We start from the raw sequence: 15,746 nt of genomic DNA on the forward strand, positions 1-15,746 counted from the left end.
AACTTCAATAACCTGATTATTCCCTTAACCGGGGTTAAGGCCATTTTTGTTCTACACTTCCTGTACAGAGCCACAGAGATGAGTCAGGAGAAACTGTGTGGCAGCAGCAAGAGATAGGCTGTGGGGAAGGGGCAGCGGCCGACTGGTGGAATGTGAACATGCACTAGCGTTTCACTGAAGCAAGGAGGGATTTTACTCCCTGTCTGGTCCACTTAGCAGCTTACTTGGTAATGCTGGATACGTCTGTGCTCTGCTCTCAACAAAAAAAGCTTGCTGTGACTACTTTTACGAAGGAGTAAAAGTAGGGAAAGGGAGGAAATAAAAGGAGCAGTGACTGAAGTATCCCCACCTCCAGAAGGGAGGTAATTTTTCTCAGGAGTAAGAAAAGACTTGTACATGTTTTGTGGGCAACTAAAGAGAGAGAGGAGTGACATGGGTGAATGCTGGTAGGAGGACTGCCGCTCCTCTCTCATGCACACTGTTCAGCCAGATGCTTAAAAAGCATTTGGGTCTCTTTTACCTCTCAGAGAACATAACCAGTCTTAATTTCAAGTTTCCAGTCTGACGATGCCAGGGACTTGTGGGATCTAATGTGGAAGTACTGCATCTCAGTTCGGACAATAAGGTAGGGGGGTCGTGTTACAGAGCTCCAAAGCATGATGGTGTACTGCTGGGGGAGCCTTCAAGCTGATGCTGGTCTGTGTGCTGGAAACTCAATTTGTTTATAATGCATTTGGACACCTTTACTAGATCTGGAGCTGGGACACAGCATTTCTTACATGGAATACTTATCAGAGGTATTTATGTCACTGTTGAAATGCTTTGCTTGTTTGACATCTGGGATATAGATCATCATCTTTAGTTATTTCATTTTTTTTGTTTAACTGTTCCACTTCTACCACTTATTTTGTAGAGCTGCAACAATTAGGCTAGTTGGTAAGTTGATAATTAAATTAGTCAATATATGTTTTTAACTTAATCCTTAATTTGAATTTGAATAGTGACAAAGCCAGACTGCTTGTTCCGTCCAACTGGCATGCAAAGCTGTTCATTTTACAATAATATAAAACAGAATAAAGTTTAATTTTCATTTCATTGAATGTTTAAATTGTTGTGTGTTCTGTGGATTTTAAGCACTAATTTGGTTGAGAAAGTGCATTCTTATCCATACCAGAAATTCAGGCAAGACTATATGATTAACTGTACTTGTTACTCACAACACTTCATATTCGCATGTGGTGTTCAAAAACATACTGTTCTATCCGTGTAATGGAAAACAGCGTACCAGCTGAAACAGGTCATGAGAGATGCTGTGTCGGGGATGGGTTAAAGCATTAATGGTTCCACACAGTGGTTTCACTACAGCAAAGCTAAAATTAGTGGCCATTGTGGCTAGAGCAGCCTCAGTCAGCAGTAGCAAATCACCAATCATAAACTCCTATGCTCTGTAATTCCAGTCTCCGTGCGTCGGCCAGCCACAGCCTGGAGTTCATGCTTTAATATAGAAATGTCCCTCGCTCTCAGCAAGTCCACTCGTTTTATTGAATTTCTGATCCCTGTCTGGTGCACACACGCACACCGTCTTGTGTAACTTGGCCATCAGACATTTTCCATCTCTGCTAATTTCTCATGAATGCCACAGTTACATGATTTTTCCTCTCGGCTTGGAGTCCCTTCTGTCTAAAAATGACCACATAGTCATTCACACATGTAAACAGGGCCGAGAGGCCTGAGTCAGATATTTTTAAATAGCTACCTTAAATTATCCTAGTCCATCGTGCGTAATGTAACTCTAGCTTAATGTCACTATACAAAGTATAGTAGTAACATGAATTACAGTATTTGATACAGTCTATGGTTACATTATTTGATTTTCATTTATTGTGGAACAAACACAGTGATGAGATATTAGTACATCATAAAGCTGTTTTGGCTAACAATTACCTGCTATTTACACATTCAGCCAACACAAAGGCACTTTAGCATCCATGTGAAGTCACGTTCAGGACAGTATTCATTCTCCTTCCAGTTCTGGCTCTTTACCTGCTAAATGCTCCACTGTGTTCACAAGCTAGTCACTAACTGTGGCTGGAAACAAGGTTGATGAAAGTGGGGTCTGCATGCCAAAAAACAGAACAATTTTTTGGCCAAATCAGCATGATGAATCGGCATTGGAACCGGCAGAGCCCCTCTGTGAGAGAATTCAATCTGATTGGAGATTCTTATTGTTTGTGTTATTGATCGCTACTGCACAGGAAGTATCAAGTGTTCTGTCAAAATGGGGGTTGTGCTGTTAATGTGCTACTTGGCTAACTAGCATCTTGAATTTAATTATTTCCTCTCCCCCTATTCACTATCTGTAGGGAGTTTTTAACCTGCTTTGTTTGAACTCTTAAACTGTATTTTTTTTCTAAAGATGTATGCATGCATACCATTTCAAAAGGTTTGCCAGTGAAACAGTAGAGGCCAGGGAACCTGACTCAGAGATTCAGACTGCAATTGAAGCTGCCACTTTGAGATGACATGCAGTATGTGTTTGTCTCCCTCCTATGCACCCTGAGGCAAGGAAGTACAGTATCTCTGCTGAACTTGAAAACAAATCATCTGGTGTTTCCACTATTCCAGCGCTGCACAGCTTAATGCCAATTTTGAGCAAACACAGCATATCAAAGTTGGCCGTTGGTCTACAAGCAGATGTCTGGTGTATAGCCAGATCTGCTCCTTCTGTGTTGTGAAGCAGGGCTGACCTGGGATTCCAACAAGGCTGAACTTTAAAGATAAAGAAATGGTCTATGGTGCTTGGTCTAAATTGCATAGCGCAAGTGCCTGTAAGGCTGTCCAACTCCACTTTTGCTAGTAAGGGCACAAAGTAAGGTGCAAGGTATTTAGTCTTGTCATTATTCATGGGTGTGTTTTGGGGTATAATGTGATGAAACCAATCAGAGTGTCATCTTACATTCCTTTTAAAAGCCAGGTGTGCCGACAGCAGGTGCATTGCTACTTAAACAGCAGGTTGGTTTTCTGCTGGGGAAATGGATCTGCTCTTGCACTAAGCTGTAGATCCTCCACTGTCGCACAGTCCTCTATCCCATCAACAACTCCATTTGACGGCATATAAGCAAATATACTGATAACCTTCTTAGAGCTATGGTCTACATTCTGAAAATCAGTTGAGCCTCTGAGACACATTCAAATAACCATTGGTCAGTTTCTATGCAGGCCTACAGCTGATAGACTGAATGTATTTTTTTGGTTCTTTTTACTATTCATATTGTTTAGATCGGACTACAGGACCATAATCGCTGTATAAACGATGTTAATAATGATTACCAGTATTCCAAATGGTAGACCATAGCTTTAACTGAAGAGGAGGAGAAAAGGACTGTGTATCTCTGTGTGAGTAACAATCATGGAGTGGCATTTGACAGAGGAAGCAACAAAACTGTTAGCTTCTCAAAGTCTTCTGATCTATGTATGTTCATACTTTACAGAATGTAATTCATATTTTCCTCAGTGACAATCTATTTCACTCAGTTTTCTTTAAATAATATATTATTATAAGACCGTATTCTTACATGTGTGGACAGTTCGGCTGTTTATCAGATAGTTTCTGAAGAAAATCTCATTGATAGCTTAATATTTTACTCAAAAATGACTAGTAGCAGTAAATATTTAGTCTACTTATTTAAGTTTATTCTTGACTTGTGTGGTTTCTTCTCAAGATTATCTGTAAACGCATGGAATAAATGTTATTTTGCAATATATCATAGCAATAATAATAATGATAATTATGATACAGACCACAAACAGAAGTTTCTGAATCAAAGATGATGTAGCTGTTTACAAAGTGCCAACGGTGCAGACATTGCAATCATGCGTAGAAAACACCTTCATCTCATTAAAATGAGTCTAAAGGTATTTGTGATTATTAGTAAGAAGCAGTACAGCGCTAGACCTTCACGTGGAGGTGGATCCCTGACAGTTTGGGCTGAAGTGAACAAGGGCAGGTGTGTTTAATTTGATGATGTGTGCTTCCTTGATACCAAGGGCTGAGGGGAAGTAAAGAAGGGAATGTGGAACAACTAATGAAACACAGCTGAAGTCACTGGTGCATGCTGCTGCTAGTTTAAAAAAATGTATCAAATCAGCTCCAACTGACATTGACCGAATCAGAAAAGAGATCAACATCAGATATGAGAGTCCAGAGAGACTGTCTGTACTTTTCCCAGGTGTGTTCACAAGATTTGACACAGTCCAGCTGAATGTAGGTTGTTGGTTGCTGTAGTGATGAGGTTTTGAGGAAGCTAATTTTCCGGCCTACATCATAAATGTGTTAGTTTATTCATATCTAAATTCTACCCTTCGTTCCTTTTCAAGAAAATGATCTGTGATCTTGTTGTACCAACCATGCGTCTTTTCCAGGGACTTGGCCAGTGTCCTCTCAATGGCCAGCAGAGCTAGGCTGCTTAAACGGCCTTGGCCCAGCCGGAGCTGCTGCGCCAGGCTACTGTGAAGTGTGACTGCCTGTGAGTGTGAGTGATTGTGGCGGGGGAGAAGCTCCGCAGCTGCCACTGCTCGTTGGGGAAATAAACCGCAGAGTGACAGAACAGAGTCACAAAACAAAACACTAGTCGTTTTTTAACAAAGACAAAGTCGCTGGGGATCAGTTAAGTCTCCGGATCAGTTCAGAACGGAATAAAAAACTTGGAAAATGCTTTGGTGGATGTTTATTCTTCAAGATCGCTGATTCGCTCATCTTCGTCAATCAAAAAAGGAACTCATCCAATTATCATGCAGAAGCTAAGCGTCCGGGCCAGCCCACTGTCCCATAGACCCCCAGAGACGCTGAGCGTCCGATGGGCGGTACAAAGCCCAGCATTTATCCAATGAGCGTCTAGTTTGGCTGCAGTGGAACAACCCGCTCTACGCTTCCCCATTGAAGTCAGTAGAAGCTGGGCATCCGACTGTGTAAAGCGTTGTGGGGCTTTGGGGATGAATAAGAAGAAAGTTGTGCCGGTTACCTCTGATAAGTAGCTGATTCTGAACAAGTGGAAGGGGAAGGACATTTGTCCACGCACCAGGCTTTGTTGAGCCAGAATAGAGAGCCTGTGCTCCTTGTGTAAACAAAACTGAGCAGTCACTCAGCTGTCGGCAGGGCGCACTCTGAAAGCACCTCCCTCTGTACCGTAGCTGGTAAAGAGCTACAGCAGGATCTCAGGAGGAGTTCTACCTGACACAGACCAGAGCTGGATAGGCTTTGTAACACAACACAGAGGCAAAGAGAGCAGCAAGGGGAGAGTTGAAGATGTATGGTGAGTGTGGGTGAGCCACTGGCGGTCAGCTGGACAGATGTTATTAGAGCTTTACTTGCTCACACTCTGAAATCATGTGAATGACTTTTAATACTTGCTGAGAAAAGTGCATGCTGTGTTCTCTCATGCTCTGTTGGCACATTTATCAGCCAGCCTGGCATCTGTGTTAAATTGATTAAAAGGTCACTTTATTTTAGCAGCCATTCCTCAGCAATTTCACATATTTGGTATTTAGTATGTAAGGAATTCGTTTCAACCTGGTTAGGGTTTTCACATCTGGTCTTGTTGTGTAAAAGCTGATTTACAATCCCAATTCCAATGAAGTTGGGATGTTGTGTAAAACGTAAATAAAAACAGAATACAATTATTTGCAAATCCTTTTCAACCTATATTCATTTGGATACCCTACAAAGACAAGATATTTAATGTTCAAACTGATGAACTTGATTGTTTTTTGGAAATATTCACTAATTTTGAACTTGATCGAGGGAAAACGTTCCAATAAAGCTGGGACAGGGGAAACACAAGACTGTGAAAGTTGCTCCAAAAAACACCTGTTTGGAACATTCCACAGGTGAACAGGTTCATTGGAAACAGGTGAGTGTCATGATCGGGTATAAAAGGAGCATCCCCGAAAGGCTCAGTCATGCACAAGCAAGGATGGGGCGAGGTTCACCACTTTGTTAACAACTGTGAGCAAATAGGCCAACAGTTTAAGAACAACCTTTCTCAATGTAAGATATTTGGGGATTTCATCATCTACAGTCCATAATATCATCAAAACATTCAGAAGTCTGGAGAAATCTCTGCACGTAAGTATCAAGGCCCAAAACCAACATGCCACGTGTGCTCAGGAACACTTCAGAAAACCATTGTCAGTTAACACAGTTTGTTACTACATCTACAAGTGCAAGTTAAAACTCTACCATGCAAAGTTAAAGCCATATATCAACAACACCCAGAAATGCCGCCGGCTTCTCTGGGCCGAGCTCATCTGAGATGGACTGACGCAAAGTGGAAAATTGTTTTTGGAATCATAGACGTTGTGTCCTCTGGGCCAAAGAGGAAAAAGGACCATCCAGATTGTTATCAGCATCTGTGATGGTATGAGGGTGTGTTAGTGCCCATGGCATCATGGGTTGGAATAGTGTTGTCACAATACCAAAATTATACTGATTATAAAAAATTATACTGATACTGAACAAAACCAGGGTGAAAAACTAAAACATCATCAAGTATATTAATGTATTAAAATGTTAGATGACAGAACATGGAACTTAAAATTATTTATTAATTTTTATTCATTAAAACACTTAAACTTAAAAAGCCAAAATAATATTTTGTAAAAGCTGCCGAGCTTTATAGCAAATTAAAATGTTCATTTAATAAAATAATATAATTCATCGTACAAAGGAGAAATTTACCATTTACACTTCATGTGGATACAAACTATCATGGTGTACTACAGTACAACACAAATAACCCAGACCTGGTGGAGGTTGGTGCTCTTATCAGACCAATCTCTACTGATATACAATTACAATATACTGTATATTATAAATTATCAACAGAAAATGCACATTATATTATCAGCACTGACTAATTTAAAATAGATACTTAATAACTGGTGTTGTAGATCATCCTTGTGAACACCAGCGCATGTTCTGGTATGTCCAAAAGCCACTGCCATCTTTGATTGGTGACTTACTCTACTCATCTTCAGAATCTTGAAGCACACACAGGGCTCCAGACTGTGACCAGATGTCTCGCCATATCAGTATGTAAGTGGCTAAACAGCAACAGAGTGACAGATAAGACAGGAACAATATGTAAGCAGTGAAAGAAGATAGTGACGTCAGCACAGTAACACAAACACATAACACGTGAGGCCAGCAGCTTCTTAAACATCGGGCTACAGGTTATTGTTACAGTTTCACAACTGACGGACTCTGTTGGCAGCTCCTGAGCTTTACCTCTGTGAGTACCGTAGGCTACACCACTGATAACAAAAGTACCATGCAAAGACACCTCAGCTCCACCACAGCTCTCTGCTAAAATCAAATACTGAAATTTTAAAATAGTGTTAAAATCTCGTCTCGTTCTCATGGACTCAATATCATGTCTCGTCTCGTGAGATGATGGTCTCGTCACACCCCTAATTCTGAATGTATGGTATGTTAAAATATATATATATATTGTACTGTCATGCACCCGTCGCTTTTTTTACTCTGAGGTGTCTGCAGGTCTGCACTATGAAACCACGCCCACTCTGGCTGCAGGCAGTGATCAAGCAGAGAGAAGCTGCACACAGACACACTGCCCTGCTGTTGCACAAAGTTCATAAAGTAATGATACTAATAGGGTACCACAGAACCCTTCTGATATCGTTTTACCGTGCAACACTAGTTTGGAATGAAAGGGAGAAAACAGGACGGAGTAACATTGGAAAACGTCAGTTAAGGCAGCAGCAATGTGTTGTTTAGGCCGCCTAAGCTGTAAAGTGCTGGGGGAAACCCTGGTTTGAACGTTACATTTCTTTGTAGTGTATTCAATTTAATATAGGTTGAAAAGGATTTGCGAATCATTGTATTCTGTTTTTATTAACGTTTTACACAACGTCCGAAATTCATTGGAATTGGGTTTTGTACCTGTGTCTCTGCAGTGAGGCACACAGCAGACCAGGCTTCCTGGTAATGCTTCAACTACCGTTCTCTGAGGTAGTGCTCTAATGGTGCTTTTTATCTGACTGTATGCCAGGATTGTGATCAGCTGTTGTAATTATTTCAGCGTTGCGTTGTCTTATTTCCACCTGTACTTTGATTTCTCTTTGGCAGAATCTCAGTAGGTTTGTAGTGTTTTTTAAAGTAAATCTTTGTAAATATGAAACCCACTCAGACAGAATTTGCCTTTTTGTACACATATAAAGCACTCAATGGGTTTATAACAGCAGTATCAGCAGATTAAACAATAACATTTTGTAAGACAGAAATGTCCTCTCAGTTTATTACTCTTAATACATGCTTGGATGGAAGTGCAATGGATTTAAATTACCATAAAGATGAATAAATGCCACAATAATAACTTAGATGTCATTGTAGCTCAGGCTGCACTCTTAGTACTTTTTAATCACTGTCAGATGTTATAATTGGCCAGTCATAGCATCAGAGGAAACCTGTAGCTCGTTCAACAATGACGAACAGTGGCTGGGGCGTTCAGGGACACAGCCGCAACTTGGGGTCCTCCATCATCATTTATGCATTTCAATGAGGCTGAGCTCATATAACATTAATGGCCACAGTGGCCCTGAGCGCAGATCAATCTGTCTCAGCCAGCTAGGCTCTGACCCTGGGGTTGTCAGTGGTCCAGGGGGGTACCTGCGGCCCAGCCCTGGCTGCCCTGTGAGGCGCAATGAAGCCTGATTTCTCCTTGACTCTGATAACAGCAATATTGCACCTGCTAATGGCAGTCGGATGGATTAGAGATACAGCAATGCTCTTACAGTATCCTGCAAACACTTAAAATTTATTGGCCACATTCACCATCTTGCTCTTCCAAAGTGCTTCTCCCAGCATGGCATTGGAAAGTTCATTATTGTCTCCACAGGAAGAGTTCCACCTTCACCTTTGTAAATTCAGAAAGGATTACGAAGTTTCTCCTAACAGCTGGAGGTAGCGCTTTCCAGATTGTGGCTGTGTGTATGCCTGTATGTGTGAGTTCCAACAAAATGCAGTGTGATGGAGGTTTTTTATTCATAAGAAAAGAATGGGATAGGAAGATCATTCCCACACAAATCAACGTTGCAGGGTCGTCAGAGCAGCGGGCATTTTTATGTGCATCGTTCTATAGCAAAGAACTTCCGGATAAACTTCTGCATCAACTGATTTGCGGCAAATGACAGACTCACTGAGATGATGTTAGTAGTGTGTTTCCACTTCACTCAAAAAAAGTGTTTGTGTCCTTTAAAATGTCTGACATTGACTACAGTGACTTGTATCTGAACAGAGTTTGTTACTACGGAGGTGTTTTCTGATATCTGACATTCAAACGTATCCCTGGCAGCTTAAGTGAGTGTGTCGCTAGTAAATAAACCAATCACTGTCTGGTATGTGAATAACTATTCAACGGTGGAAAAACTTCAACACAACACCAGCAAAGAAACTTGTAACCTCCAGCTCAGAGCGGACTGTCAGTACAGAGAGAAAACACTCCTTCATCAAAGCTGTAAGTCACTGACAGTTACAACCTAACAAGCTAACAAACAACAGACACTGATAAAAGATGCTTACTACACATACCATTCTGATACGTCTGCCATACCGTGAGTTGGCAATCCGCCCAAGAGGCTCTGCTGCCCAGCCGCTTCCTGTCTGAAGCTCAAACACGTTAGCCTATTGCTAATTCTCTCTGATGTATTTAGTCATCTTGATGGATGATTTGTGCACTTCTCTTTCACCACGGGCCTGTTCTGCAACCTTAGGTAGAAGCTGTGTATTCGGCCAGAGTCTCAACCTAGTGCATGCTATTTTTGTACTAGTCAAATCTCCATAGCAAACAGCTGTACATTCTGTCCAATTCTATTTTTGTGTTTTCATCAAGGTAGCTCAGCAAAGAAGAGAGAAAGAACTCCGCCACCAACATCTGGCTGGTCACATACTGTAATCCTAGTAATTTCAAAAAACATTGTTTGTCACAGACCATTGCCATTAAACCCATGCAAGTCAAGCGGGGGGTCTTTTCCTAATTTAATCTGATCTTGAGAGGCTCTGTGTTGTAAATATAATTCTTCATAGCACATTTATACAGATTTTCCCAAAGAATGTTTTTGCTAAAACTGCTTAATTTCTGCAATTTGATCCAAAGAAAACGGAATCACAAGTTAACCCATCACAAAAACAGTATGTGATATTGTTAATATGAAAACAAAAAAAACTAACTTTTTGTGAGCTATTTACCCCAAGAGCAGCTCAGTTAATATCACAACAATGTTGTTTGTAATGTGCAGCCCGATAGCTAATCAATGGGGGGCTAATGGTTCCTGGAACACCTCCTGCTACTCCCCATGCCCTTTAGCCTAGCTTTCTGGGAAAAAATCCATCGCTGGCAGTATTTACTGTTTTTTTTTCAGCCAGGAGCTGCAGTAATGCCAAAAGATGGATATTACTGTTCTGCTAGAAGCAAGGCATGTTGCTGGTGATGATTTTTTAATTTGAATTATTTTAAAACAAAGTTTGACGAGGCTGCTAGGACAGAGACATGTTTCTGAACTGGTCACCATGGTAAACCTGTATGTTTTGACAGCTTCCGGTTTAGTATAGACACTCTGGCCAATTATTATAGATACAGGATTGTGAAGAGACACTTCAGTAAGGTCTCAGCACACTAATATTTCATTTGGGGTCCTGTTCTTCACCTGCAGTCCCACCTCTCTCTGGTGAACCAGCCTTTAACTCCTCTCCTCAACTTAATATTCTCTTCATCTCTCCCTTGACTCCTTCTCTTCCTCTTCTTTTATTATTTGCAGCTGAAGACTGCAATCAATTAGTACAAGAGAAGGCCCAATCAATTCCTGCTCATTTGCAATTCCTCCGCATTAAACACTTTCCTTTATTACCAATGTCATAATTAATGCAGAGGAGATTGAGAGGAGGGGAGGGCGGAGGAAGGGGACTTAGAAGAGGGAGAATTGTGTGTGTGTGTGTGTGTGTGTGTGTGTGTGTGTGTGTGTGTGTGTGTGTGTGTGTGTGTGTGTGTGTGTGTGTGTGTGTGTGTGTGTGTGTGTGTGTGCGTGCGTGCGTGCGTGCGTGCGTGCGTGCGTGAGTGCGCATGCATGCATGCACACACACCACTCATCATATGTCTAATGGGCCACATATAGTACATTGTACACTAGTCTCTACTGTGAAGAAATATACATATGATCATCGGGCTGGTAAGTCCCGCCCCTGTAATACAGCTTCTGGTAGACCCCATGGGACCTCAACCCCCAAAAAAATGTACATTGGTGTCTATTGAAATTAACAATTATTTTCTGGTCCCAGTCATTATCTGTCCTGGATTACACACAGGGCTGTAAACAAGCAGTCGCCACTCGTCAAATGCGACTAAAATACTCCCCTGGCGACTTAATTTTGGAGGGCTACTTGCCACAGGGAGGGTACATGTTTGTCCCGATAGTCGTGCTGGTGCAATAAAATATGCAAAATATAGCAAAACATTGTAGTAGCTATAAAATTATAAATTATGACGGTAGCAAACGTTAGCGCTAAAGTAGTGATTTGTTTAGTCTCGCACTGAAGTAGCTCCCCGACTTCACAGCTGTAACATGGAAACGTTCTCACATCATGTGGCACCGGCTTGGTACTTGGAACTCCAGCTCAAAATGCTTGGGCCTCACATCGTCAAGCAGCTTCCCCATCTCACAGTGCCTGAAGCTCAAAGTCAGTGCATGGTTCCGCCGCACACTATCGTCCTTTATCTATTCATGCAGTTTAACGTCACACTATAGTATTTTTGCAAGGTGGTTGTGATGGAGATGGAGAGTGTTATTTTGTGCGTGTGTTCTTTGCGTAATGGATGTGGAGAATTGTTAAATAACGTTTAATTAGTCAGAGATTATTTCCTTGTGATGTCCGTAAAATGATTGTGGAGCTAATAGAGTCGTGTGTGACATAAACATAGATGGTGCAGTGACTCAGGTTCATGCCAGCTGACCAAATCTATTGCATTGTTATAGCGGTATTGTGAAGTTTAATTGATAGAGCATATTCATCTGAGAACTGATGACATATGTGTGCTACAGACCCTGGCTGTGTGCACTGAAGTGTAAATGACAATAAAGTAGTGAATCTCAATCTGTTTATTCTTAAAATACATACAGACTTGATTGGATCGGCCCCATCTGTAGTTCTGATGAGTAATTAATGAATGTTTCCTTTGTCAGCGTTTTGTACCGCTAAAGTTTTCATTTTGCAATGTTTTGAAATTCAATTAATAATATTAAAATGCATTTCTAAATAATACTCTTTTCTAAGCATGTATTGTTATAATAATGTTATCTTAATGAAAAGTACTGAAATAGATGTTTATGCAACAAAAAGAGGCAATTGTATTATCCGGCTGGTAAAAAATGAACTTGGCCGGCACATTCTTTCATCTACTGGTCCCCCTTGGCAGGTGAGCCAGAAAGTTAGTTTACAGCCCTGATAACACATATGATGTTTGTGGAATGAAATGATAATTTTTCATGTTAAGAGTTTGACAGTTTATTGTGAGTTTGTTCAGTGAAAGGCTCTGGAAAAAGCCTAATGAGAATGACTACATTTCATGTCGCCACCGACACAGAGATTATTATACTCTTCAAAAAAGCAATTAAATAGATGAAAACTTTAAATGTCATAAATATCAAATAGAAATAATTGTGTAATACCTTGAAACCCTAATATATTGTGAGACGGTTATCACACCCTTCTTAAACCAATTGAAATAACGTATCGATACTCAGAAAGACGGTTCATGAAAGTAAATTGAGCCGGTAGATGTACACAGCTGGGTGAAAACATGTTTTTTGAGCAGGAGGGTGAGATGGCAGTGGGAATGGGGGACAGTTGGTGCACCACTGGTAATTACTGGGCAGTGCTGCTGAACAGTCAGTGGTCCCCACACGATAATCTGTCTTCTCCTGGCCAGAATGAAAAGCCTTTTAACATTTGATGAGCTTTTAATGTCACTCTGTGGGCTTAGGTATAATTTGGACAAGAGAGACTGGTAGATCAGGTCAGTATGCAGATATTTGATTGAAGAGCCAAGTGATTCAGGCTCAGGTAATTGGGTCTATGATGTTTTTAGAAGTGTGTATTTTCATGTTTATATGAATCATAATAATATTAACTATTTGATGATCCAGTGGACGAGGCCTATTTTAAATAAATAGGATTATCCTTACCACTGAAATGATAATGGCCATGAGGAACATAATAGCTGTCATTTTCGACCAGTTACTGTGATGTCTTTTGCTTTGTCTTAACATGACTTTGCCCTGCTCATTTTCTCTTTCTCCTCTGGCTTGAAATGAACAATTCCTAAAAGAGCTGGTCAAAGTTACTTTGTTTTGTTTCTGTTTATGCCAACAGCTTTAATCTGATCCTCACTATCAAGTCACAGCGACAGTTGCTCGGTAGAAATTAGCCCTCATGGTGTATCAATTTGATTTCCCTTTGAAGAAAGAACTTCTCCATCCAAACAGTCCTCTTTTCTTAGCTCTGCAGTTTCTCATAGTTTTCACTGCTAAACAAGGAAGTTATCTAAAAATGTCAGTGAGTCTTTCATGATATGTTTACCCAACACAAGACATTTAAAAAGATGCAATGCCTATTCCCTTGAATGTCTTTTTTTTTTTAATTCATCTTGTATTGGGTTTTTATGTGAAACAGCATGCAATGACAAATATTATCTGAATGTACGTACTTATCATTTGTCAAGACCTAAATTAAGTCACATTGAAATGTTTTCAGAGAATCTAGAACGCTCGTATTTATCTGTGCTAAGGTCTGATGTGTGCTGCGTGAAATTAGTTGTAAACACCAGCTGCTATGGTTGGGTCTGTATGTTGTTTAAGAGTAAATGGCATCAGGCTGAACAGAAAACTAGCAAGTGAGTGCTAAAGCTTAAAGGCTATTCTCATCTGTTAAGACCTAGGTCTTATTTTCATGCCTCCATGCCAGCAACAGAGCAGAGGCATTTTTTTTCGGGTTGTCTGTCCATCCCATTCTTGTAAACACATTGGCCCTCATTTATCAAACGAACGTACGGCAGAAAAATGTGCGTACGACCATTTCCTGGCAAACTTCAGCATTTATCAATTTGGACGTGAGCGGGAGCTACGATCCAAAGTCAGAGCCAAAGACATCTCCTCGGTTAGTGGCTACCCTCGATAAATTGCATTAAATGAAACAAGGTATCAGATAATAAACATCTTGGTATGGTTCTTCTAGGTGACAAAGGTTATCCTCTAATGGAATACCTAATAACCCCGCTGGCAAACCCCGCTACAGAGCAGGAGCGCAGGTTCAGCAGTGCGCACACACACACACTGGTAACAGTGGAGCGCTGCTTCGGGTTGACTGCCTCCGTTATTCTTTTCCATACAGCGTTTTTATGGGCCCCTTTTATTCCACTCTTAAGACTGCCAAAAGCACATCTTTATTTTGCTCCATCTCAGATGTCAGGATGCCGATCTGTGTGTCGGAAAAGTTTCTTTTCTCACCAGTGTTTCTTCTCTCCATGTTTGACCTCAGTGGGCGAGGCCTCCGAACCAGTAATATTTAAGGTTGTAACATGTTAATGACGATCGAATTCAGCCGCCGCATTTATCAAGGCCCGCTCATTTGTACGCTGAGATTGGTCAGATACGAATGTTTCATAAATCACACGTGGGTCCTGTAGTACGACCAATTCTGCGCTCAGATCTGCGCCCGTTTATACGCAAGATTGATAAATGAGGCCCAATATCTCGAAATGTGGTACAAATGTCCACTTGGACTCAAGGATTAACTGATTTGATTTTGGAGATCAGTGGTCACTGTGACCCACATTACACTTTTATCCATAACTCAAGAATTCCTACATTAATTCTACTTCCTCGGCCCAATGGCCAATTTTTCAGGCTTTCCAGTGTAGCGTGTGGATATCTGGTCAGAGACTTCTTCTTCTGCAGTCATTGTTCATGGTCTGATTAGCAACTTGAGGCACGAGAATGGATTTGGAGTTGAGAGACGACGTCTTTATATATATACATACATACATATACGTATTCAGAAAAATAAAATGAAAAGCTAACAAAAAACTAAATTGTCTTTGAAAAATAGGCCATGGGTTCATAAAATAAATTTTGCCCAATGTGTTCCGTCTCTTTTACTCTCCACACGGACTGTTAACCTGCATGCAACCAAACTACATAGTCTCATCGGCAGGTTTGTAGGATATCATACTAAAAGTATCGTACAATATCTTATGAAACAGTGAACGGAAGGGATTAAGCATGAAAAACACTTGATTAAGATCAGAAAACCTTTTGGTTTAGTATGTCTGGGACATGAACGCAAATGGGAAAAACTAACCCTGTTCGCCCAGTATGAAAAGCGTCTCCTGCTTTTCATACAAAATTAATATGTGGAATACACACGGGAAGTCTGATGTTTCAGAGACACTTGGTGTAATCATTTTACCATCAACTTTGCTTTCTCTCTCAAATACATTTGGTTATTTTGGGAGTTGTCTGTCAGCTTGTGTTTCTCGTTCCATCTGACTTCTTTTAAGAATCTCACCGTGTTCCCAGATCGCAGCATTTACCTTGGTGAGTAGATGAGACCCTGCAATAAGACCCAGGTTATAATAAACCGCATTTATCCTTCAAGTAATGCATGGTTTCTAGCCCAT

General features: G+C 40.8%; 1 protein-coding gene across 3 annotated transcripts in view; it reads left to right on the top strand.

The window, feature by feature from the left end:
• iqsec1b (IQ motif and Sec7 domain ArfGEF 1b) overlaps window positions 1-15,746 on the top strand; it is a 345,135-nt gene that overhangs the window by 262,335 nt on the left and 67,054 nt on the right. Inside the window, exon 1 of one of the 3 annotated variants that reach the window (XM_083939509.1) lies at window positions 505-625. The exons of the other annotated variants lie outside the window; for them this stretch is intronic. Coding sequence (XP_083795635.1) covers window positions 591-625 — 35 coding nt within the window. The 5' untranslated portion in view covers window positions 505-590. Of the gene's footprint in view, window positions 1-504; window positions 626-15,746 lie in introns of those variants that run through there. 3 annotated transcript variants of the gene reach the window in all.

This window comes from Echiichthys vipera (assembly GCF_963691815.1).
Source record: "Echiichthys vipera genome assembly, chromosome: X".
NCBI lineage: Eukaryota > Metazoa > Chordata > Actinopteri > Perciformes > Trachinidae > Echiichthys > Echiichthys vipera.